Source organism: Temnothorax longispinosus, chromosome 9 (genome assembly GCF_030848805.1).
Source record: "Temnothorax longispinosus isolate EJ_2023e chromosome 9, Tlon_JGU_v1, whole genome shotgun sequence".
NCBI classification, from domain to species: Eukaryota; Metazoa; Arthropoda; class Insecta; order Hymenoptera; family Formicidae; genus Temnothorax; species Temnothorax longispinosus.
In genome coordinates, this window is record NC_092366.1 from 4,064,431 (window position 1) to 4,091,004 (window position 26,574).

Here is a 26,574-nt window from a genome sequence, read left to right on the forward strand (position 1 = left end):
TCGTTTATCATGAATCATGTCAATATCCTTAACCTTTTAAAGACTGACGTGGCAAATGAGCCACAGTATACTTAAAAAATACCCGTCCTTAGAGGGTTAAACTATCCTGCATAACGACAAATAATAAATGCAATTTTTTTTTCCATACAAATAACATTTTTCAATAATTTATCAATTTATTACGCTGTTCGCTTTAACAATTAAATAATTCCGTCTACAATAATTTAAATGGAAATGATAACTTTTTTTATATAAATAAATATTTTATTATTGTAAACCGGCTCTATATATATTATCTTGCTTTCTGCCAATTGGTCGATCTCGGTAAAGGACGATACGTATTCAGCGTATCGAATGATCCCAAACAACGTCCATGAAGATCAACATAACAATACCAAAACAAACGACAGTCTGCTTCGATCTGCCTAACGTTGCGCCGGTTAGACGTCCCCAAATCCGCTTATGTGTCAAATTACGGGATCACGGATCACAGTGCGTAACGTAATCATGAGTTGACTCGTTGATTCGTTATTTTCAAGGTGTCCGTGCAAGGTTTATTCGTTTCCCGTGCGTATAGATCTTTCCACGAGCGTCTACACGCGATCGCGCGAATTCTTCTGTTCTAGGATCCAAAACCTATGTAACAGTGAACTCAAATATGTACGTAAACTCTATTTTACTTGGTTTTCCTCTGTTTTTTTTCAGATAGTCAATGTACACTGCAAAAGTATCTTGTACTGTGTCGGTGATATTTGTTGTATCTAATCTATAGTTGCTTTCCATTTACAAAACTCAGATAATTCTCACGTGTGACGTCATAATTCAGTTAAATGCACGTTCTTTTTGCATGCTGGCAAGTGAGATTCAACTGAGTTTTTATCCACAATCGAGACCATGTGCTTTAACGAATCTAATAAACTTACATTAAAAGTGAGGCTATGGACCTGTATTGTTATGCGATAGCTTTGTCATCAAAACAAGCAGGTAAATGACTTACCTGAGTATATATAAAATATTCACATAACTGAGTGACTCTGATCACTTGAGTGTAAATGGAAAGCAACTTATATCTCTCTCTTTATCAATATCTTAATCTTCTGATAATATCTATTTCTTCAAAAATTTTAAAAGTTGTATTCCATCAGTGTCTGTACATAATATAGAAAATATCTATGAAAACTTTTTTCATGTTCTTAGAATTTGAAAAGAGAGAGAAAAGAGAACAAAAAATTATACATCAAAACTGCAAGAAGCAATATCTAAGAACTCGTTTTAATTTAAGTATATGCAGAAAAGGTTAAAAAATGCGACTAAGGAGAACAAATTTGAAACTGACAATCTCTTTGTTCCACATGTATATTTATTTATTTATTTATTTTCAAGACAGAAAGATGCCGAAACTCGGGATAGCCACGAGCGAAACGCACACCCGGCCACATTTCGCGAGCCACACGCAATCTTCCTTGATGAAAAGACGGACGCCGATGAAATCGAAGCAGAATTCGTCGTCGTCGATGAAAGATGTGAGTGGGTTGAAGAGGCCGCAAGGAAACGTCATTCTCAGATCGAGCGGAATTCACAAGAAACGAAGTAACATCGTGAAGCAGAGCAGAAGCATGCAGATGATGATAATGATCCTCAAGCAACAGCGGGACCGTCGTGCGACCGTTTTTCTCACTGACAGCGAACTAATCAAAACTTGTCGATCGGAGAATCCTCTCATTTCTCTTCGAAGCGATTTGATCAAAGACGTCTCCGACGATCTCAAAAAATGCGCCGGCAGTCCAGCTAAACTGGCGAACCGAACTCTTCGCGGCGAACTGACAAAAGTCGTCGACGAGTCCGAAAAGCACGCAGATAATTCACATGCTTCTCAGGGTGAAACGAACTGTACAGGGAGAGATCATTCGGAAAGCATTAGCGTCTCTTCCGAAGATCGTACAATCGTAGACGTCGCGTATAAGCTCCAATTACATTTGAGCGACGAGGAGGAGCCGGCGGACTCGCGTTGCGAAGTCGAAGTTCACCGTCGCGGAACAGAATCGGGAGAAAAACCCAACGACTTTCCGAAGGAGGATTGCTCCGAGATCGAGACACAAATACATCCGCAAAATGCAAACGCCGCGACGAATCGCAAACGTACGCGGAAATTTTGGACGAACAGAAGAACCGGGAACGAACGCGTTGATGTCGACCGCGCGCGTCGTACCGATTTACAAAATTCTAAAAGCACGAAACACATTGATAATCCGCGAGATAATTCGTCAGCGAACGATAAGCTAGCTATGAACGGCAATGTGATTGCCCGGAGGAAGGGTGCTCTTCAAAGGAATGTCGCTTCTAATCAGCGAGCCTGGAAACCACCCGGCGTCTCGAAAACTTGGGCTACGGAAAGCGCAACGTCTTTACAACCGATATCACAGAAGTCGTCTCAGTCAACCGAAAAATCCACCGCTTCGTCGAGGAACAAACATTCGTCGTCTGAACATGTCGAGTAATATGTAGCTTTTTTTACTATTTTCTATCTTACATGTTTACGAAGTTGCTCTTCAAGTATCTGTCATCCTATATGTGCAAACTATTCTGAAGCTAGCGAACTTTCTTAGTGACATTCTGTATAATTTCTGAATAGTTTTTATCTCTATTTCTAAATTTTTATGTTTTTACTGTTTCCATTTATGTATATAATTATTATTAAATTTGTTTTAAAAGGTAACATTAAAAAAAATATCATAGGTTAAAAAATATTTACAAATATGTAAAATGACTTCGACTCCGAACGATTTCGTATTCTATGCATTCTGTATTTATAATTTTAGAGCCTCTAATAGCGAGTCTACGAGCAGCTCGACATCAGCAAATCAGTCCAAGATGTTAATGAAAGAGAACAGAGACCCTCGCGCAAATCGCATGATGAAAATCTGCGAACATCTCGCGTAAGAGACGTTTATCCTCGACATATATAATTCCATTAAGATAACAACGTTTATACATGGTAATTTTATTATAGGGAAACGAAACAGCGGCAGAGGCTGCAAAGCGGAGGGACGTTGCCGAAGAAGAGATGGTCGAGAACGAAGATCGGCACAAAGTTTGTAGATAAACGCGATGACGCGAACCCAACCCTGTCGAAATCGAAATCGCGACATTGTCAAACGCGACCAATTGTGCTGAAAGAATCCTCGAACAATTCGAATGTCGAGCAGCATACTGCGTCCACCCTGACTCGTGGCAAGAGAGCAAGAACCATGGAGGTAATCCACACATTGAGAAAGATCATCAACGACAGCGCAAGAGAAGACGAAGACGCGGAGGAAAACGCTGTGAACGACTTCGATCACGAGAAAGACGACAATGAGATCGAAACGTCGCCAAATCACGACACTTCCTTGCAAAATAACGAACTACATATGTTTACGAAAGATGTAAACTTGGATGAAGCTGATCAACCTTCTCGAAGATCAATCTGCACGCAGACGGAGTTACATCTCCCTTCTGATCAAGAAATTGACGCTGAAGAGGACCAAGATCTGAAGGAAATTTTGAAATTGACTCGAATTGTCGCGACACAAACATCGCCTTGTAATAGAAATGTAGTTGAAATTGGATGCAATACTTCTAATGTCGTTTATAACGATGTGGAAGTTTCCTGCGATCTGATGGACTTTATAAATTCGAAAACAGAAGTTGATCCAGCCACGATTGAGGATAAATCAACTTTAGATGGTCCAATTCATACGGAGCCTTCCTGCGATCTGATAGACCTCACAAGTTCGGTAACAGAGATTGATACAGGTACAATTGAAGGTGAATCAACTTTAGATGGTCTAATTCATACGGAGTATTCGCCTCTTAAACATATTGAAATTAATGTTGAAAGTGAAAATACTAATGAAAACAGGGAACTTCCGCTCAACGGCTGCAAAGAGACATTGAATACACAGATGAGCGTAAAATTAGAAAATTATGATAGCATGGAAATTGCGGCAAAAACGACAAATGATGCTGCTAGAGAAGTAGAAAAGATTATACAAGAGGAAGCTTACCAAATTTCTTTAAACTTACTTGAAAATTCTGACGATAAAACAGACACTGACAACGATAAACAGGAATCCACAAAATGCTCCAATAATCACGGCGCAAGTAGTACTTCAGTAAATAATCTATCTTTAACAAGATCTCCATCACTAACGATCGACGATTGTAATGTGTCTCATCACTCTTCCGAGGATATCACGAAATATTCCGAAAACGACGTCCAGGACGAAGATACGGTCACGTCGGAATTGAAAGTTGACGGTATACCAAGCGACGTGATGGCTGCTTTTGAGCTCGCGGCAGAGCGCGCGCGCAATCTTCACGAGGCAGTCATTATATATCATAGAAATTTAACGTCGAAGGAATCTGGGAAACGAAATGAGAAAACGGACGAAGATTACGAAATGTCGGAGTTCCGAGATGATCGGCATTGTCCCGGGATACATACCCCTTTCACAAGTCGCGAAAATGAAGATAAGATGAAATTGAAATGCGAAGCGATGTGTCACCTCGCGAACAACGGTGAAGATTTCGACGGATTCTCAACGTACTCGTCGCGCGGCAGTACTTCCGATCGAATATGCGACTTCGAAAGTTTTTCGAGATCATCGAAAGAGGATTATTTTGGGATAGACCAGGAAGAAGAAAATAACGTTCTTTCAGAAAATAAACGAGCGAGGTCGACTTTAAACGAAAGTTCTGATTCCGACGACACGGAGTATCTGATACAAATATTGAAAGAAATACAATCGAGGAGAAATAGAAGTAACGAAAATTTTGGAACGAAAGGAGCGATTAATAAAACTTTGGCACTTCCTGTGGCGATTAAAGAAACTTGCCTTATATCGCGTGAAAATCTTATTTCTTTTATTTATTGCATCGTCTGTACTGTAGTGTTTTGGTTTTTACAATTTTCGTTCCGATGTGACTCAACAAAGTAATCTCTCTGTAATCTACATTATATGTTTTTGACTCTGCATAGTATGATATTGATTTCGTTGATATTCGTTTAAGTTGTGTTCCCTTTGGTTTCAATAAATATATTCCCTGTACATGTTATATTTTTTTATTGTATTTGTATTTTATTCGATTGTATTTTATAGATATATCCATTTATCGGACGTTTTGCGTTATATAAAAGTATAAACTTACGAAAACTTAAAAAAAATGCATGTCGAAAAGTTTCTCCTGCAAAGTAACAATGAAACTGTAAAACGTCTGTGTAACAATAAAAAGGTTAATACTGGAAGGAAAAAAAGGTTGAACTATTTATTTCACGCTAGTTCGATAATATATCCTGCGTGTTAAAAATGCTAACTTCTCATCAATTTCATATATACGTACTATTTTCAATAAAAGTCATTATTATATATATTATTGAAATCGAGAGACATAGTAATAGTGTCTTACGCGAAGCGAGATCGCACCGTGATTAATATCTACTACAAATAACATTCAAAATTGACAAATTGTTTATGAGAGACAAATTCGTAAAAATCGTTGCTTAAACATTATTCACGTAGTATAATATCCAGATAAAGCCGAAATTCTTTATCTACGTTATCACGCTGATCGGATGATTCAACCAGGATGCACCTGGCATTCTTAGCGATATGTTACACATTTGAAAATGAACTCGAATCATCACGTAGCCATTCATTCGGCATCAAGGACGTCAACGGTTGCGCAACCGGTGATGTCGACCAATTCTTTCGAAGTAAAAGTGGCGATTATCTTCTGCTCTCCGGACTTTTGCGGCACGAGCTGATGCTCCACGTAAACGTTCTCCTCGGGCCCGACGTCCCTGAAGGCCAAGGTCTTGTTCCTGGAGAGACCGGGCCCGGCATAGTTGAACTGGCAATTGGTCAAAATTCTCTTCAAAGGATTCTTAAAACTCAACGTGATGGTCGATGGTTTTCCAACCGCTGGTTCACCTTCGATCTACAACATCAGAAATAGTTTGGAGATAGTTTCTTTAGTGAGAGAAATCTCTTCAGATATTTTTACGTGTAAAAACTGGATAAATAACGTGGTCTATATTTTGAAAAAAATCCCAGTTTGATTTGGTTTTTCTTATACAATACCTTAACATCGATATTCGGCTTTAAAACCTGAAAGTCATCTTCGTCTGCCCAAGTTTGCCGGGTTTCCTTGACCGTGGCAATACAATATAACTTCATAATGCAATACTCCACCAGCTTGTCTAGGTAATCATTCACCGTTACACTGAGCCTTAATTGTTCCACTGTAATGGATTAAATTGAGAATTATGTGATCTAAGCATAAAAATTACACATTACAGATGGCGTAGTTTATTTTTGAGGCAATTAACGCAAAGAAGTTAGATAACGACGCAGTATATAAAAAGTTACACGATTTTTTCTTATTCGCTGATGATTGCCCATTAAATTATATCATCACCCAGGAATTCCGGAGACAAAATTAACCAAAGCTAATCAGTCGCTTTTCTCGTTGATGATAGAACATTAGCATTAGTTATGGAAATAAAACGAATTAAACGTTGCGAATTTAATGCCAAATTTAACGACTTTGTCCATTTTCAATATTAAATCATTTGTAAATATCGTGTTTCCTTATAGATTAAAATCCCATTATAACATTATAATTAAAAAATCATTTGTCTACTTTTGCGGCCTTGCTTAAACTCATATAATCCTTCAGCTTCGATTACTTAATTACGATTCAAGAATTATGGGCGCTTTATTGATAAATTACCGTTTTGTCTATCTACTTCTAACATTAATGCAGCATTTATTTCCAGCGGCATTAAATGACTTGCCGCGAGCGTTTGAGAAAAAAAAATAAAAAACAATTCTCACCGGCGTTCGGTTGAAGCACAAAGTCGCCGGACGCTCTCTTCACCAGATTCGCCTTAACTCCGGTATAATAAACGCTGCCGGCTGACAGGATGGCCTGAATGGTGCGCGTCTCGTCGGACTTGTTCTTGATGTTCACGGTCACGGCGAACGGCTCGCCGATATTGACGCGTTCGAGCTCGATAAGATCAAACTCGACGTCCTCTTTACCCGGCGATGGCATCGAGTAGAATCTCTTCGCCATCTCGGTGCTGCGCACCGCCCTGTACAGGGTCAACCTCTCGACCTCGGTGCCTAAAAGTCGGTCAGAGATAAATCGAGCTTACAGTCAGCCGTGTAAAAGGAGGACGAAAACTATGGAGTGACTCGAATTAACGTAACATGAATTATGAATTAATATTGCAATTAATGGAAATATAATCCAAATTTTACTGAAAATTTCCAAATACTTTCACTGGTCGTGTTAGGGGTAAATTTATAATAGAATATGAATCGTCGGAGTGAAAAGGCAATTTGCTTGCATCGTTTACCTTCCTTGGCTTTGTAAACCGACGTTATGTCCTGCCTATCCTTGTCTCCATTAGGATCGAAGATCCACGGCGCCTTTGTTAAAATCATTCGGCCGATGCTGTGAAGATAATTTGATTTTTGCATTTGATTTTTAGCATGCGCGAAACGTGCCGAGGTCCTTTTTATTATTCAGGATCAGCAATTATTGCTTTTTACGAGAAGAAAGTGATAATTTGACAATTAATACATAACATGGATTATTAATTAGTACTAAAAATCATAGAGAAAGAATTCAAAGAATATAAGTGGAGTTTCTGGAAACTCCCATGACGGAGATAGGCGTGAGAAACAATAATGTGCGGAATAATAGATATATAATCCATTACGCGGAGACGTTCATCGTTTGCAACTTAAACGAGTCGACCGTCAAGTCTGTCATATTTATGCTTGCGCTTTGCATTATCTATGTTCGCCTCGGCGTCGCGGAAATTATGGAAATCGCGAGTACACAGTAATTCATGCTTTATGACGCGTCGAAGGACGATGTAATTGCGAATCGCAGGATCGGCAAATAGCGCAAAAGGCTCGCGCTTTTCCGTTTCCGTCGCTGGTACACCCGTCGTTCACTCGTCCGACTCGCTTTTATACATTTCACGCTTCATATGTAGCTGTCATAGCTATTTCCGTCCGCGACGAATTTGCTTGTACCGCGTGAATGATCAGCGAATGAAATCATCACAAAAAAAAATCGAATGAAACGTAGAGAGAGATGTTCTTTGGGACTTGGGACAGGCTCTCGAGGGGCATTAATTATTCTACGATTCCGCGCGAGAGTGCTGATTAAATAATTGCTTATTTGTCACGGTAATATTCAACGGTGCGAGAAACTTAGTTTGACAAACTCATAAATTTAAATTTGCAATTTAAATTCAGATAATATATAATCCTATCAAATTTTGATAAATGATGTGATCTTCTCTATAATACAGTATATTTTACAGTAATTTGTCAATACAAATTTTCAGTATAATATTTTAACAAATGTTGGCAAAGAATCTATTATCCGGTTCACGATTTTCCTCAATTTTCTTTGTTTTACATTAATGAATACATTATTAAATTTTGAATATAATTTAATGACAACTTTAATAAAATTATATCTCAATAGGATTTTCCTCAAAGAATATAACGTTATTTTCAATGAACGCAAAACTACCGTGTACTTACTGATACTTGTTGCAGTCGATCTTGGAATATCCCAGGTCGCTCTCCGGGTCCTCCTTCCATCTCATTAGATCCGCGTTCACGGACGCTACCATAAAGGTCACGTCGTAATTGTAACCGACGGCACCCTCCTTGACGGCCTCCACCGACGCCGGCCCACATTGATAAAAGTTGTCTGAGTGTTCCTGAGGAGTGGCATCGATGGCCTGCCAGCCTCCGTAACCCTTGGGGAGATCCGGTCTCGCCATCCACACGTCGTTCCACACGTGGTAATTCCAGATGGAGTCCTCGCCCATGGGATTGTTCGGGTCGTACTCGAGTTCCTCGTTATTTAAATCGTAGTAACGATCCACCGATAGCGAGGCATTGGCGTCGTGGGCCGATACCAGATTGGACACCACTCTCGACGGAATCCCCAGGGCGCGACACACCGTGGTGACGACCCCGGCGAAGACCCAGCATTGACCGTATTTTACCTCATTGCCGGTCTCCCAGAACTGCTCGAGGATGGGCACGCTCCCGGTCCAGCCGGACGGCGCGGTGCCGTCGCTGTAATCGCCGTCCCAGCGGCCGGTTATCACACCCTTATCGTCGTTAGAGTTTATCTAAGAACAGTGGAAAAGGAAATTGTACTTGATTTCGATTTAAAGATAATTATTTAAGTGAAAAAAGTGCTATATTGCTATGTATAGCCGTTTCGAGTTTGAAAATAAACTAAACGTCGCGATATTTTCGTTTCTAATTATTTCAGATAAAATAAGAATAACTAATCATGCGATACATCCTGATTTAATTAATAATCATAAAACCGAATTATTAGATTACTTGTAATTCTGAGCAAACTCATAATAATTCGAATGTCATTGCCAATCCTAAAATAAGTTTGGAATAAAGTAAGGATATATTACAATTCTCGAGATCGCCCGAGCCATTCTGACCGGGTCGCCTCTGGAAATCGCCTTGATACCGGATCTCTCGAGCAACAACTGACAAGCCGGTAGCACACACGCGTCGAATTGCCCAAATACCCATTCTCTGCCACGGGAGCTACCCCATGGACCCACCCATATCTTCCCGACGTCATTGAGGATGTACTCGTCGAGCAGTTGGTCGTCCTCCATATACACCAAATCCTCTACATTACATTTAATATATTTAATTACATTTTTTAAATATTTTATAATTATTTAAAAATAAGAACAATCATTTGGAAGATTATCAGATTTATCGCTGAGATTATCAGATTTAAATTCCGCGATATCTTTAAACGTCCTGCTTGTTGTTGATTAAGCTTGCGTACCTTTCAGCCACGGATTGAAGAGTAAATAGATATCTTTATCATAGCTGTAAGTATTCGGCGCTTGTCTTCTACCGAGGGTGTTGGTCTCCACGTTCAATTGCCACACGCCGACGGGACTGTCGATCGGACTTCTGACCTCGACGGACAGATCCCCGTCTTGAGCGCCGATCATCCGAACGCCCCAAGCCTCCAAATCGGTCAGGTAAGTCTCCCTGCTGGTGACCGTGTTCACTCCCCTGGTGCCACGTAGCACGTTGGGGTTCGGGCCGAAGCTGAAGAGCAGCCGGACGATGTCGGTTTCGTCCACGTACTCGCGGTTGAATCTCAGAGCCATGTGGAAGGCCTGTCCTCGTCGGAGGACGGGAATCGCGGGATCCTGGTGGACCATTTCAAAATTGAAGGTGCGATGGGTCTCGGCATTCTCCTTCTCGTACAAGTACACCGCTTCAACTATCAGCGGCTCCTCGAATGACATCTGAAGAGATCAGGATAAATTATAAAATGTCTTACGAGATTATATTAACTTATAAAAATTTCTTTTCTTAAAACAGAATGTGTTTTGGAAATTTTGAAGACTAGTTCTTCTTCTGAAAACTTTAATTCCTAATTTTTTTTAATTATCAGTGATATTATAATTATAATTACTTTAAAGTTTAATAAAATGTCCACGCAAGATTGTGCATATGTGTTGAGAGAGATATGAATCTTCTTGTTAGAAATCAACAGTCATGTTAAAGATATTGATTATATACGGAAGTGAAGTATGATTCTGTGCATTGATCGCAATTCTGCAATCTCATTCCCAGGTATTGGCTACAGCGAGGCTGTAACCGGGATGTGTCCTCATTGTCGGATCGCATGAGTGGTCCGTATCCGTCATTGATTCACCCGGTGGCATTGCATAAAAGTTCGGGAAAAATTCCGAGTGCGTAATCCGCGTAATCCGGTGTCCCGTAAAGGGGCGATCGATCGGAGAGCGGCGTCAAGCGACCTCGATCCTCGATCGCTGATTCACCCGGATCACCGCGCAGGTGAAATGCGGGATTCCACCTGTATCGCGGTATACATGCCGCGCGTGGCTCACACATTCTCGAGCACCCGGTGAATTACCGTGAAAACCACTCGTACATTATTATTATATCGGTTGTAGAAATGAAACCGGTATTTCGAGACGATTCCCCCCCCCCTTATTTGATGAATAAGTTGCGTTGCGCAAGCCACAACGTTTCTTCGTCTTGTTTTGAAAGCGAGTTGTATTTCGTGATATCGTAATCGAATAAGATGTCTTGGTCTTTTTATGAGTGAACCTCAGTTTGATAATATATAATTAACAGCACTGTCAACAATAATGCTATAACGGGACGGATAGATGAACAACAAGATTTTAAAATGCGAGTGATATTCGGAGAATGGAGATAAAAAAAACTAAATCTCTGGTTAATCTTTCATATTTTTCCATAAAAAGTGAATAAATTTAAATAATTCAAGTAAATCATGCAGTTTAGCACGAAATTAACTTGAAACGTATAATAAATAATATAGTTTGCTTTATATATTATTCTTTGTATATATAAATATATAAATACGTGACGAATTTTTTTATGTTAATTAATAAAATAGATAAAACCAATAGGGAACGGAATTTAAAAATTGATGTAAAAAAATTAGATCGGTAATAATTCCATTGGACTACATCGTTTATACAAATTAATTTCAATATAAAACATAACGATTTGTAATATATAATTAAGGATTTAATCTACAAAACTTATAAGTACATATTTTATTAGTCGTGAATGTGCTTGCCATCTTTTAATGCTGTTGCAGCAATCAATTTTATATATTATATATGTTTAATTAATTTTATCATTAAGTCTTATCATCGTTTCTTGCTTCCAATCTCTCTTAGTCGGCTTATTATATAAAAGACATAAAATTTGAACTTACCTTAAAATCACTTATGTTACAAATCAACGGCTGTAGAAACCGCGAAACAGAACAACCACGAACGACAATCAATTTACAAGTTACACCGCAAACGCACTGACGTTCGTAAACGCGTGCTACGTCTTATATGAGATACAGCTTCCTCTACGGAGTAACCGCAAAGTCCCCACTACAGCAATAATCGCGTGTAGCATTTAGATCTCTGAGTGAACGAGTCGATATGAACTCAAAACGCGCCACTTTATGTTTATGAACGGAAATGAAAAATTGATTAATTTTATAACCGCTTAAATATTTATTTATGACTCAAAATGAAATGGTTTATCAAATATAATTTTTCGAGAGATAGAAAATATTTCGACGATTTCCATCAAAACTGCAGAGAACATTTTTCTATTATGAGAGAAAAATAGAATTAACTTTGTGTTTTTAATGCATGTCTTTAATTATATTTACGAATATTACAAAAATTACTTAAATAGATTTTTTAAAATAATTAATTCAATTTTTCGACTATCCTTCTTTTGGCCTCTGTACATATTATTCAAATCTGAAAAAAAAGTTATTACTTCACATTTTAAGACATATCGCACCCCTGCTATCAACTCAAAAAATTTCGATTTTGAGTTAAGTAATATAAAAAGTATGCCTAAAATGTTATTTATATGCTATAATAGTATCACAAGTTTATATATGCGAAATTCGTTGCACGGGACAGCGTCATTATTCTTTTAAACCGATTATATTGTGGTTTCCTGGATGAAAGTGTCATAAGTCATAAGTGAATTGAGAAGTGAATCATAGCAGACCTCTTCAAGAAACAGTACAAGTTTCATTACAACAAAACAAACGTCATCGTAATTGCGTTAGTTATTTCACAATTCAAAAAAATTGAATTAAATTTTTTTCTTTCTCCTGAAAATTGTGAACTATTGAGCTGTGACAGTATTCTTCTAGGGGTGCGACATATATGTAGAATGGCAATCGTCATTTAAAATTCCAACAAATACAGTTCTTCTGATCCTAAAAAGTTAATTTGAAATTATTCGTTCGAAATAAAATCTCTAATTAGACGGACGTATCTTATCGACTTGCGATGCAGCGGTAATTAACTCGATAAACCGCAGGCTCTCGTGGGTGGTGGACGTTGCGGTCAGTCTGCAAATTAATCGCTGAAATGGGAAATGCCTGCGTAGAAGGAAACGGAACGTAATCCGGGAGTGAGATGAATGTTTGTACGACGGCTTGATGTTTTCACAAATTTATTTGCATCCTGTGTATCGAGCTACACAAATTACGTAGTAAATTATTGGTCTGTAGTTGTTTTTGGATTCTCTCCCGCCACGCGATTCCTCGCGTGCGCGCAATAATTGCGAGATCCGATAATTGCGGGCACGAATCTCTTTCCCTCTTTGCGATCGTGCAATTTCATCGTTAACAGATATGCCCCTCAATTGTGCATTTTGAGTATCGCGTTTAAAGGTCTCTCGCCCAATATCTTTCGCAATTAAGCTCCACAGACGAAAGATTTTAAGAAAAATGTAACACTTTCTATCTGATTTCTTTTTTATTTTCTGTTTCATAAAATAAATAACTAGACACTTTTATACAAAAAAAAAGAAATTTATTTTTAAAAACATATAAAAAAGCAATAAGAAAATTCAATAATAGAAATTTATATACAATTTCAAGGATGTAAATTATATATTATATTGCACAGAGAAAACAATCCCTGCTTTAGCTGCCCATCATAAATATATGCTACTCAGAATTTGAAAATTTCTATCTCATGTCAGATGTCCAATCGAGTATATACAGAGACCTTTAATCACGTTCGGCGATACGCAAAACGCACTCCTTCGACATCAATCTCGCAACACATACACACTCGTATATATCCTTAAATAAACGGACCGTGTGTGTTGAGCACCCATCTAAAATGTCTAAAAACATTATGGTAAGGCAAGTAGCAGTCATATGTAAACAAGAACGAGGAATAGATTACTATCGACTACGTAATACAATTAACTAACGCAACATCCGCTTCAGGTAATTTCCGGATCGGGGATTTCATCGTCTTGTGTGCTTCGCATTTTCTCTCTCAATCATCATCTCTCACGCTTCATCGCGGTCTCGTAAGGGTTGCGTTGTTCACGCGGGAAAAATGCCCTTCTCGTCGCAGATTCATACGATGATGATCATTAATCTGCTATCACTCACAGAAAACTGACAAAACTACCAATAACAGAATATAATATATATATATTCTTTATATAAAACAATAAGAGACCATAAAAAAAAATTGAAAGAAACTTTTTAAAATTATATATGCCTATTCGAGTTAAAATCTGAATCAAAATTTTACAGAGTAAATTTCCTGTATAAATTTGTCAATTTAACAATTCTTTAAAAAATATATGTTTGTTATGAATACTAAAATATACGGCAAAACAATCTTTTCAATTAGAAATTATCCGTATCGGGAAACAATTATTATACAACAGATAATTGTTTCGTCAAAAATTCAATTTCCTGTGGATGATCACAAATCGGTGACCAATAACTGTCGCTTCATTATTTGAAACGATTCTCGATATTCGGCATAACTTTCCTCTAGGTAGCAGGTTTTTTTTAACATCGACTCCCTAATGTGGCGGAAAAGCTGTACGAGCGCACGACAATCGACAGGAACATGCGTGTCTTCGTTAAGGACATTTCACTCAATTTTTACCAAATTTGGCACAGGACTTGGCTGTCGCGTTTATTGGCTATATGATCCTCGCAAAACGTCTCGACGTCCTTTCTCAAATTTCTCTCACAACCGATCGTCGTTGATTTCCGTTATGAGATTGCTCCGTCAGATTCAATTTATCACTATATAAAAAGAAACTAATAAAATAATAAGAATAATAAGAACCTTATTATCTTTCTTATTCTTTGTCAAATGTTTAAATATTGTGCTATTTGTCTATCCCCCGATAGCACCAATATCCTATAAATATTCATATAACGTCCATTGGACATTCTGGACATAATATGGACATCCATAGGATATTGTGTGATGTCTGGGTCATTTGTCAAAATTTGAATAATAATCTTCTTATTTATTTATTTTTTACTAAGTTTCAAATAATGTCCTGAAATATATTATAGCATTATTCAATTATAATTATCCATGCTTGAAAGGGAGCAATCTCATTCCAGCAATATGTCCGCAGTATAAATTAAAAACAGCCAACAAAAAATTATTTTCCTTAGTTGAAAATCTAATTTCGATTTACGAAAAGATGAGATTTTAATTTCGCTAAATACATTGCTGTTGACTCATTTTAATCCCCAACTTCTTGCAGATAGTTTATCTACGGTTCAGTTCTCGCTGAGACATCGGCTAATTGGTAATCTACTTCATTACCCGGATGACAAAACGAGTCTCAAAACTGATCTCTCCACGTATGCGATGTGGATCGAAAGATCGTGTTTATAAGTTTCAAGGGTTCATCATGTGTGACAATGTACAACAGATCGGGCTTGTAAAATCTCGTTTAAAGGTTTTCCGGCAAAGCGATTTACAATTCTGCTTCTCGTGCGTGTGCTCGCGTTTTCTGGCGCGTGTATCGGAAATACGCTTCCGCTTCTTAATGAGTCGTCAGCAACGACACGTGTCGGTCGATACGCTTCTATTTACGGCCAAACTGTTTTCGCATGTTTTCGCGCCGACGGAATATTCATCGCGCGCGAAGTCGAGTCGCGCATTTCGAATCCGGACACGCGAAAGGAAATACTGCTTGCCCCGTCCCACGTTTTCACGATGTTTTCGAGAGGAAATCGGAAGAGAATAAATAAGTTGTCAAGTCGCGTTTGATCGTGTCGCGTTATACTCGCTTCATCTCTCTGCGCGAGTAATAATTAACGTATTTAACGTAGTCAAGCGATAACAGAAAAATTGGTAACAATAATGGTAATGTCCAATAAAAAGGTCGAAACTTAAAGTAATACCGCAATACCGTTTGTATATCCCATCAGTATAATTAATTATTAAACAATGTACCAACGTAGAAAATAACATTTAAGGGATTTTCCTTTCTCTTTCTCTCTCTTTACACTCTTATAAATATAGTTAATTAATATAACAGCACTTCTCTTAGATCCCATATTGAGCTCGAAGGGGGAACGATCGCGCTTATCAATTGCCTCCTTCCTTCTTTTCCGAGCAAAAAGGAAACCATAAAAACGATCTCCTTACTGCGCCGCATATAATACATTACACAAACCGCACATTTCCTGTATTTTCCTTTTTTTTCCGTCTTAACGTTCTTCTCTCTATTTTGCGGAAACGAAGATTCGCGCGGTAAAGAGTTAAGCGCGGTCGTGCCTCTGCGAGCGCTCATTCACGATCCTATTATCACAGTCAAACCTCCACCCTCTCGTCTCCCATATTATAATCGCAAATATAATAACGCTTCTTTCTTTTTTTAACATTCCTCGTTCCGTCGGAAAGTGCAACGATTTCGGAATTTGTTCGAGTAAATGATGAAATATTTCGCCAGCACTTTCGCGCGCGAGTCGTTCATCTCGAAAGTACGGCAGCAAGCTTTGAAACGCGACAAACTTAATTCATTTATGCCCGAAATTGCTCCTCTATCCAGAATTTAATCAAATCGATATATGCCGATGAATTTCGATAAACGTAATTTTCTTATTAATATAGTTTAGAAATTAAAAATTCACCCAAGTGGAAATAATTTTTAACATTTTCCTAAAAAACCTTCTGAAGGTTTCGAATAAATAATTATAAAATTATAAAAAATATTTAACATAGATCCCGTTATGTTTTTCAGATCTTTAATATATCTTATAAGCATTAGATGTGTGTTAAAAATAATCACTAAAAATAAAATCACTAGGAAATAAATAAAATTAAAATAAATTTAGTCACATATTTTGTATCAAATAAATTATTAACGATCAATTAAGCATAAATAAATTAATTGAGACACAACAAATCGATGCTCTTGTACGTTTCAAGATTCTCACAGTTTGTCTAAATAGTTTGTCGAAATAGTCACTTTCGACATAAACGACTTGCGTGATCGAATCCAGAAGATATACGTCGTCTTTACTTCCAGAAACAATCGAGAGCATGCAGTAGGAACAGTCACGCAAGAGAATACGGATTCTCTCTCTCTTTCTCTTTCTCTCTCACTCTCACTCTCTTTCTCTCGTATCTCCGGGTCCATTCGAGCTGCGCAATTTAACCCTTTCAGTACCGAACTAAATATAGGGACATTAGCACCTTCCTCTTGTTAAATCAACGCAATTTTACAGCCGGTGTTCATCAGTGTGTTCGCTTAACTTTAACTGTCATTAAGTAAATATTCCCTTACGGCTCGTCATGGGGATACAAATATGCAAATGCTAATATTTAGGCAAGAGTCTTCGTCCATTTCAACTCTCATTTGAATTTGTTAAAAATCCCTTTTTCTATTTGTAATGTATTATAGTTTAGTTTACGCTACGGTCTGTAAAGTCTGTAAACATTGAGATTTACTTAAATAATGTCACATTGAATGATGTCAGCAAATAACTACAAAGTCACACTTTTCTTCAATTAGAAAAGTTTTTAAAAAAACCAAAAGCTTTGTGTTAATTGAAGAATCTACTTTGCGATAACAGAGGAGAATCGGGTATATTTTTTAAGAACCTGGCCGTCAAGCTTCAAACTATAGAGCGGTGTCGTTACTCTTTCCTTCAATAATATTCAACGCTTACATTTGTAGTTTCGTTGCTTAATTAACATAGAACGCCACGAATTATCTCCCAAATAGCGTTTCATCGAAATTTTGTTGAGTGACAGAAACTTAAAATTTAGTCTCATCGAAATCGCGAGACGACGAGAACGTGGCGGGGCCAAGGGATACATCGTGGAGTTTATTTTTCTAAAATTTTTGTATCATTATTAAATGCAGGTTTAAGGCAGGTACTGAAAGAGCTAATGGCGGATAAGGAAAGCGAGCTCCTCTATTATATCTCGGTAGATACTTCATCGTCTCTCGGTGAAGTATCGTCGCACGGCGCCATGTATCGCGCGCTACATCGAGATAAGATTACCCATTTGTGATGCTATATAACATTGTGTCGATCTTTTTTAATATATCATATATATAGCAGCGGTGATTGAGTAGTGCCCGACTAGCTCGAAATACATAATTAACGAACAATTAATCGCGAAGTATGCGTTGTTAATCTATATTTGTATGTATAGATACTTTATATGTATATAACTGTTTATATATACTATATGTATGTATATATACATATACCATTTTGTTCATTCTGTTTCTCTTGTCGTACCCCGGGACTTAGGTACACGCGTGACTAGTAGTTCAAAAAAGAAAAGGAAAAAAAAAGCAGAAATTCCTTCGCCCGCCGCGCACTCACCTTCGATTTTCTCTCTATATGTGTGTTCGTATATGTGTGTCTGAGGTATCTTTTTTTATGCATATATATGTATGTTTCTGTCAGAACAGCCTATAATCTGCAAGCGCTCACAATCAGTTCTAATTCGCGCGGTCGCTTCAGGTTCGCTCGAAAATGGATATTCATTCCCCCGCGCTCGGGATGCGCGCCCGAGATCTCTCTCGTTTCACGAGACACGGCTGCCTCTCTAAACTCCCGCGGAAGTCTAGGTACTAGAACAATAACTCCTATTCGGAGGGACGATCGCGCGATGACTATGCGTGGGATCGACCCTCGCGGGTCGCCGACGAACTAGCGCGGCGACGACGAAGACAATGATGACGACGACGGCGACGACGACGACGAATACGGTCGTCGTTCACGAGGCGATGCTACGCGCGTCGGCGGAGCGACGGGACCCCGTGTTATTTTTTGGCTGAATTAAATCGCGTTCCATCGTCGAGGGCTAACTCGGCGCATCTTCCGGTTCCACCACGCCGCCGGCCGGCCCCTGGCCACCACCCTGGCTCATCGCTACAAACTGCTGCGATAGCGTCTGCAGACTCTGCCGCACCTACAAACAAACATATTTTTCTCGTATCAAGGGAATTACACAGTTAGTCACTTAAACTATTTGATTAGACACCGGCCATCAACCACACCTGGTCTTTCCCGATTATCTTTGATTTTCAAGTATCGATAAAATCCAAACACCTGACACCTATTACGCAATCAAAATTACTCATAAATTTATCTATTTTAATTTTAGAAAAAAGTAAAATGATGTAAGAGAAATTATACAAGTCATTGTGTATTTCCAGCTTGTACTTTTTAAAGTTATAAAAAAATTTATTTAAACCATCAATAGATAAAAACTCAATAAAGTCACTTAATTTAAGAATAAATTAAAAAACACTATTTATTGAGGCCGAATATTATTACATAGTCATTTCCAGTTCGTAATTACTTTTTAAAGGAATAAAAGACTTATTTAATTTAATTGAATAAACTTAGTTAATTTAATTTGCAGACATTACATTTAAAAAACATTTATTTATTAAGTTCGAACAGACTTCACTGCAACAGATTCGGATAGTACGATGTGTGTCGGTAATCAAATCCATCGTGATCACAAACCATCACTTCCTGGGGCAATTTACCTTTACTATTTGATCCAGATTCGTGTTAAGATAGTGCAACAGCCGATCCTGCGTGAAGCGTTCCGGCGAGACGAGGGGGTGGTTTAAATAAGCGGTGTGCAGCCTGTCAATACGCATCATCATAAGAGCCGCCGATACGTAAAGAACTGCCAAGAGAGCCACCAGTATCGCTATCACCATGCCAGGCTTCAACCCGTTGGTAAACAGAGATCCCAGCCGGTCGGATTTGCTCGGTGTCAGCGTCTTCGTTAACATCACTGTTTCCAGCCTGAAAGAAAGTAAAAATAAGCGGAATAAGCGACAATTACGAAAATAACTTCAACGTATCACATTTCGCAAAGCAATGAACTAAGAGAAAACAGAGACTTGATAAAATTATCTAGACCTTTTCGTTATTGCGATTTTACGAAAGCAAATAAGATCTTACTTTATCATCCTTCATTGTTACATAACTTTATCTCATTTTTGCTAGCTTTCAATAGCTTCGTGTAAAATAATTTTGCGGCAATTAATTCAATTAATCAAACTTCCTTTTTCTTATTTGATCTATATATATACGTCGGACACGGAAGACACACCTGGCGGGTGGCAAACTCGGCCTGGTGATAATCGGGGAAGTGCCGTCGATCTCGGTGCAGGCGGTCGGCGATCTGCTGGCCGCCGTAAGATCGGTACCGCTCTCGGACATGCTCGACTCGTCCTCCTCGGCGTTCACCTCCTCGGAGTCGTCGACCAGCAGCGTCTCCGGCGTGAGGAGCTTGGTATCGGTGTCGAGCGCCGGCAACTCGTCGTCCGCCGTCGCCCGCGGCTCCATCGCCGCGTCCCAGACCTGCTTCATCAGCTTGTACGTGGAGTCGCGCGAGAGCAGCGAGCAGAAGACGTGACGCTCCTCCTCAGTGGCCACCGCCACCGCGTTCGGTATGATCCGCGCCGTCTTCTCCTTGCTGATCTTCAGCACCGACACCGTCGGTATCAGCAGCTTCGTCACGTAGCCGAACACGTTGCTGTAGAAGGCGAAGTAGTTGGGCGTGATGTACAGGTGGCCCTGCAGCAGGATGTCGCCCACCAGCGCGCAGCTGTAGTAATTCAGCACGCGCTCGTCCTCCGCCACCTGATAGCGAAATTTCGAAGACTATGCATTAGGTCGGTACTGCCCTTTCGCCGACGCGACGAAACTCCTTCCTCAAGGAGTTCCGTTCAAGGGGTTCAAGGGGAGGGCCGGGGGGGGGGGTCGTCTCCAACTTTGTCCATTCACGTGACTCTCGCTAATCTTTGTAAGATACTGCCTGATAGTAAAACGAGCTCGAATGCGACGAACCATCGATTCATAAACAGAAAACGCAACGCAAAATAGTCGTAAAGATTAGTGTGTTAAGATGAAGCTAGGCTTCATTTTCTTCGCAACGTATCCTAGTATCCTAGGATCCAGATTCCTTTCTAGGAACACGCTTTATTTGCCACGCTTGACGCTCGGGACAGCTCGACTCGAGTTACTGTATATATACTCCTCGCTTGAGCGTGTGACAATTTCGCCCTGAAGACGGACTCTGTTCAAGTTGACATGCGATACCTTGTTTATCAAACATAAAAGGGTGTCATTATTGCGCCACGCTTGCATTCATATTAATAATTCCGCTCGCGACGCGACACTATTACTACGTAAACATACATATTCGACAATAACGTCGATCAAGATCAATTAGCGAAGCTGCAAATCTAATATATTTTCGCAATTTATACATTCTTCCCATCAAACACCTAGGTCTTTTAACCGTTTCTGAAGTTCATCGGCGAGATGAGGGAAAGTATTTTTATACCGCACGTAGACGAGGCATGCATTGACGTTCATATCCTACGCGTTTATGCCCTACGTCCGGAGAAGTTTAAACAAACTGTCCGCCGGATGAAGACGAGGTAAGTATCGCAATACGATAATGAGTTGCTGCGTTGGGAAGAGACCAGCCCCCGCAACATCTGCGGGCCGGTTTTTTTTTTTTTTTTTAGCTCTTATCGTACCCTCTCGTAAGCGATTATTATCGTGGGCTCTGAGAAAATGGATGTACTATTTAAACATAATCTCTACCTGAGTGAAGTGCCTGTGGAACTTCTTCTGCCTCGCGCTGCTGGTAGACGTCGGCGACGACCTCGACGAAGATCTGCTAACCTTTGCTGGAGTTTGCGCGCCGCCAGCTGCCATCGATGGTGTACTCCTACTCAATGGCTTCGAAAGGTGACTGAGGAAAGAAGAAAACAAAAACGTATAAGAAGACCTTTATTCATACATATTATTAAATATTACGCGAGAATGCATTTAATTTTTATGCGTGTAAAGGAAAAAGTCTAATCACTTAAGATACTTAAGTAATAAAAATTGAGACCATCTAAAAAGACATGAGGCATTTTTTTAAATACAAAATAATCGTTGAGATCAAAATTGCACCAAGAACACCTCATTGAATAATAACATTATGATAATTACTTGGTTATAAATAATGGATAATTAAAAAAATAATATGATTGAATACTGAGCAGAATCATAAAAATAAAAATTGTAAATGTAATAATAATTACCATTATAAATGCGATGGTATTTATAATCATAAAGATAATAATTATCGCAGAAACAGTAATATAATATCCATAATCCAGATACGTTTCTCTCTGACATACATTTTTATAAGATAAAATCGGACAATTTGTTCGCGCGTGAAATTTCTGCGGCTTTAAAAGGTCAATTGAAACCTTTCCCTTTTTTCCCGACGTTATTGTATCTCGTTTTACGTCGTTGAATTACCTTACTATTTCAAAGATTACTATCAGGTAAGAGAAAACTGTGCGTTGGTGTCTCGCTTAATTCGTATCCGAATTCAATATGCACGTTGCAAACGATAATTAGATATTATTATTTCCTGCGACATTCCGGATGCAAGTCCGGAAAAGGATATCAAGCGTTTGAACGGTCGCTGATCTTCTCTAGGGGACAAGACGATAACCTGTGTGTGAACGGTACGTTGCAAGGGTTATCTTTTTAATGTATTATCGAAACATAGCCGGACGATGCTGTTTGCATCATTTTAACGTGTTGCATAACTCGTTTTTTGTATATGGCCGTGTAACACGCAGAACGTTTTGAGAGATTAAAAGTCTTTCCTCGACGATAATTAAATGCGATAATTAATTGCGACGAACTTTGGAGGCTTAAGACACTTCGCTTTCAGATTAATCTGCAATTAACTTTATCTTCAATTTAATTTGACGCTTCAGAAGCATCGAGACATTTAGCGCCCCGAATTATAAATTAAAACGAAGGAAAGTTTTTCGATTTGGATTTCCGCGGCTCAAGGAAATAAGGGATTATTCGTGTAATTCTTTTATCACTTATATTGTATCTTATCCTCAACTTTATTACAGACTTAAGAAGTAAAATTGTAGTACTTCTACGTCTTATCTCTGATTTTATTGAAGTCTGTATTACGAACAAATAAGCAAACAAAAAAAAATAAACTTTGCTAACTTGTTGGATTTGGTCTTTTCGGAGATCGTCCTGTTTCTTTTCCCCATAACGGAGATACTCCACAAATCGTTGCCCCACATCTCCACCCGAGTTCCCATCGTGGAATTTTTTGTCGAATTTCCTTGTTTTTCACGTTTCAAAAATTGAAACAATCTCATGCGTGCGCTTTTGCCGGTCTACAGTTCGTACAACGGATCGCTCTCAATCACAGTTCCATGCTGAACGGTGACAAAACTCACGTATCGCAAAAAAATACGAAAGCCTTCACCTCTGAAAAGTTCCAACACAAGCGAAATAAATAAAATAATTTAGATAAAATAAATACGTGAAACTTTGTACAGCTGTTCCATAGAAAAAAAAAACTTTTTATTGGATAAACAAAGATTATTTTCTGTTCAAATTATTGTTTCTTCCAAACGTTGAAGAAAATATTAAATATTAAATCATATTAATTTAATTAATTAATTAATATACTAAATGTTAAATATATTGTTTACTGTCATCAAAATCTACATTTCTTGCTATAAAAAATAGACTTGAAATTCAAAAACTCAATTTACCTTCCGCTAATTTAATCAATAAAAATATTTGAAATTAATAATTAAAATAATATTCAAAATAAAGTTAATAATAAAAATTTTATACCTTCGTAATACCTGCCTAAAATCACATATTATTCCTGAACTCGAGCACTCGAGTTCAGATAATACTAAAGATATAGAGAATATAAAACAACTAATTATTCCTCCTCTTACTTTTCTTTGTTACGATAAAAATTAGTTATAATCGATCAGATTTTTATTTCTTTTCGTTAAAGTGCCGCATTGCAAAAATTTGAAAAAAAAAATCGAATGACCCGATATGATTCACCGACCGCGCCGATACTCATCTCGGCGATCGCGTCGCGTATCGCCGCGATTTTCGCACGTGAAGACGTCCGGCTGTCGTGCGGCGTAACGCGTAACTGGTGTACGATCCGTGGCTTAACAATCCGCTGCCGGCGACGATGATAACACGTGGGAGACTGTCTGGAGCGGCCGTTGTGCCATCTCGCTCGATTAAGAGGCTGGCCGGAACCAAAATGAAAAAAAAAAAATCACCTGACGATAACTGAAGTATGCAATAACTGGGTTTAATGATAATGAGCGACAAGATAAAAATGACAGATAAAAATTTCGAGTGCGATAAAATTCGCGAAAGCCCAATCGAAGGCCGTAATATCGACAGAGGCACCAGGCACGAGTCTCGCGATTCGGTATATAATTCCGCGAAAGCGTTCACGAGGCGGGGCAGGAAACGAACGAAAAAAATACTTTTCTTCCGATATTGCACATCTACGTCCGTTCGATAAGGCTCGTGACGTATCACGAGTCTTCTTCTTGTCACTGTACGCGCACGCTTTTTTGCTTGGGATTATCTTTCGCGATACAGTCCATATGTTGTCGTTGTATACAGAACGATTCTAATCTCCACCGGGCAGCTGTCAGAACTGACCTCTGTTAATCCCCTTTTTTTTTTTATTAGTGAAACGATTACTTCTACAGGATGAATGTACATTTAGTTTTTATAAGAACATGGTTTGTATATAGTGCTTTGATAGATGAATATTAATAAGGACTTGACGTAAAAAAGGATCGTAAACACACACACACATATTTATCGTGTAATATCTGCCTCTCTCTCTCCATGCCTCTCGCCAGAGTTAAGATATCTCTAGAAAAAAAGTGAATGCGCAGATCTCTTTAATTAAAAAGTTTCGAGTCGAGCTGGACTTGATAACACTCAAAGAAACCGTATAAATCACTTTTAATGGTGTAAAGGCTGTTACAAAAAAATATCACGCTTGTATAAAAAAATTTTTAAATTTTCCACGAAGAAGACCGAGTGAAGACCTTGTTATTCGTCGAAAAGAAAGATTCTTTTAATTTTGTTTCGGGAAGGGCTGCAAAAATGTTGTCGACGATCGAACAACGAGATACTTACATCTTGTATCGAGACGGTTTAGTGCACAAAAGGCAATTTCGCCCAGATAAACCCCGCGACGTCACGCTTTGTACCGTAATAACCGTTTACGGACGGCACGCATGGAGCGGCTATTGTAAGAATGGCCGCAAAACATTCCCGTACGATTGAACTGTTTCAAAACACAATTCTATTCTCGATGTGATTTAACGCCACAAGTGCTGTCTAACTCCGCGGCCATTTAGCGTTAAGCATGCGATGAAAATATATCGGCCTATATCGGCGCCCTGCCTCGCAAGTCGCTCGGTTTTTTAACCTTTGAAGGACGGAAGTCTAGTTTTGCAAGTCTCACAATCAGCTTATCTACTAGAATTAATATTTTATCGGTCCATATACGTATCGTAAAAAAGCAAAATACGTTACGTAATTAAACGCTCAAAATAACGTATGATTCAAAACACACTTGAACTTGTTATTATTTTCTAAATATGATTTGTCTCATTAATACGCAATCTACTCTAATTGAAGATACTTCTCGTGTGTGAGGAAAAAACAACTTTTTGCAATCGTCAATTTCCTCGCGTGTATTACTCTTTAATAAATTATTTAACCTGTAATAGAATAATTCGCTCGGGTGCATTCGAAATTTAAAAGCTTAATAACAAATAAATAATAAAATAATTAATAAAAGTAATAAAAAAAGAATTTTTTCTTTGATTAATTGCATGTATTTCTAAAATTACTTCCTTTACGAGTCTTCTGTTTAAGTTACGCCGACAAAAAAGTAGTCTGACTTCGCCAACATTATTATGGCAAGTGTACCGTAATAATATTTGGAGATCATAAATAAATGTAGTTAATAGCGGCGTTCGATAATTGTGATGTGTCAGCTATCTCGTATATAGAAACGTGTATTTCCCAACATATACAGACAGATAAATTAATTAGATCGTCTTATCACGAAAGCGTATAAAGTCAAGACTTTATACGCTTTTTATCACACAATCCCCCTCTTCCTTCCTCCCTGCCATCTGCGTTTCTCTGCAATTTCTGTGCAGGTGTGACGTTATCATCGTCGTTTTGCCCGTTGATAATTTCCAAGAACCGATAACGATTTCACGCGCGAATCATCTGACTTGCGGAAGCAAAGTTGAAAATAATAACGATATCAATAACGTTAATAAAATGCTCATGCAGATATATGCAAAATTATTCATCGTTCATTATTTTCACGTGTCGCGAGCAGAATATTACTCGAGGATCAATGGCAAAAGGAGAGCGGTTTTTTGCATGCCGCCCCGAGGACATAATTACAAAGTTGTCGCTCTTTAAAAAAAAATTTTTTTTTAATGAGATATTTTAATATTTATAAATAAATTAAATATTGAAATCTATAATACATAATTTATATGTCGTATTTACAATCTTTTCGCCTAAAATAAATATCTATAATTTTGACTAACTTTTCTCCCTATTTTTTAGTTTTTTAGATTTGTTTATAGAAACCTGTAACATATATAACGTGCATACATGCCAATCTTAAGACAATATGAATAAGAAACGCGGCTCGCATCAGGTTCACGACCATAAATCCGTGTTATAGCAAGCGCAGCAGCGCCGAGCGAT

The 26,574-nt window shown here is 38.4% G+C and overlaps 3 protein-coding genes across 5 annotated transcripts in view; 1 reads left to right on the forward strand and 2 right to left on the reverse strand.

Annotated features, from left to right (window-relative positions):
- Positions 1-270: 270 nt before the first annotated feature.
- On the forward strand, positions 271-5,296 carry LOC139819615 (uncharacterized). Of its 2 annotated transcripts, none has more exons than XM_071789098.1 (4): positions 271-660; positions 1,384-2,494; positions 2,820-2,936; positions 3,011-5,296. In XM_071789098.1, exons 2-4 carry the CDS (start codon positions 1,392-1,394, stop codon positions 4,977-4,979), a joined length of 3,189 nt encoding a protein of 1,062 aa, XP_071645199.1. In that variant the 5' UTR covers positions 271-660; positions 1,384-1,391; the 3' UTR covers positions 4,980-5,296. The 2 variants fall into 2 exon arrangements, with proteins under 2 accessions (XP_071645199.1, XP_071645200.1); XM_071789099.1 differs by having other exon boundaries at positions 1,388-2,494.
- On the reverse strand, positions 5,091-12,006 carry LOC139819617 (hemocyte protein-glutamine gamma-glutamyltransferase). Its single transcript, XM_071789102.1, has 8 exons — positions 11,857-12,006; positions 9,910-10,384; positions 9,518-9,744; positions 8,613-9,214; positions 7,406-7,503; positions 6,879-7,169; positions 6,123-6,283; positions 5,091-5,979 (listed from the first exon to the last, which is right to left on the reverse strand). Exons 2-8 carry the CDS (start codon positions 10,382-10,384, stop codon positions 5,695-5,697), a joined length of 2,139 nt encoding a protein of 712 aa, XP_071645203.1. The 5' UTR covers positions 11,857-12,006; the 3' UTR covers positions 5,091-5,694.
- A 1,095-nt stretch (positions 12,007-13,101) lies between these two features.
- The window catches only part of LOC139819620 (uncharacterized), a 64,268-nt gene continuing 50,795 nt past the window's right edge, over positions 13,102-26,574 (reverse strand). Inside the window, exons 5-8 of one of the 2 annotated variants that reach the window (XM_071789104.1) lie at positions 21,556-21,706; positions 20,051-20,583; positions 19,473-19,740; positions 13,102-18,886 (exon numbers count right to left, since the gene is read on the reverse strand). In XM_071789104.1, coding sequence (XP_071645205.1) covers positions 18,779-18,886; positions 19,473-19,740; positions 20,051-20,583; positions 21,556-21,706 — 1,060 coding nt within the window. In that variant the 3' untranslated portion in view covers positions 13,102-18,778. Of the gene's footprint in view, positions 18,887-19,472; positions 19,741-20,050; positions 20,605-21,555; positions 21,707-26,574 lie in introns of both variants that reach the window. The other variant, XM_071789103.1, reaches the window with a different exon arrangement.

Excerpts from the sequence above, each read along its gene's own strand:
- LOC139819615 (XM_071789098.1), top strand. The coding sequence starts at position 1,392 with ATGCCGAAACTCGGGATAGCCACGAGCGAAACGCACACCCGGCCACAT. Across the intron at positions 2,495-2,819 it reads TCGTCGTCTGAACATGTCGA|AGCCTCTAATAGCGAGTCTA; the intron begins GTAATATGTAGC and ends TTATAATTTTAG. Across the intron at positions 2,937-3,010 it reads AAAATCTGCGAACATCTCGC|GGAAACGAAACAGCGGCAGA; the intron begins GTAAGAGACGTT and ends ATTTTATTATAG.
- LOC139819617 (XM_071789102.1), bottom strand. The coding sequence starts at position 10,384 with ATGTCATTCGAGGAGCCGCTGATAGTTGAAGCGGTGTACTTGTACGAG. Across the intron at positions 7,170-7,405 it reads GGTTTACAAAGCCAAGGAAG|GCACCGAGGTCGAGAGGTTG; the intron begins GTAAACGATGCA and ends ACCGACTTTTAG. Across the intron at positions 6,284-6,878 it reads TGTGCTTCAACCGAACGCCG|TGGAACAATTAAGGCTCAGT; the intron begins GTGAGAATTGTT and ends AATCCATTACAG.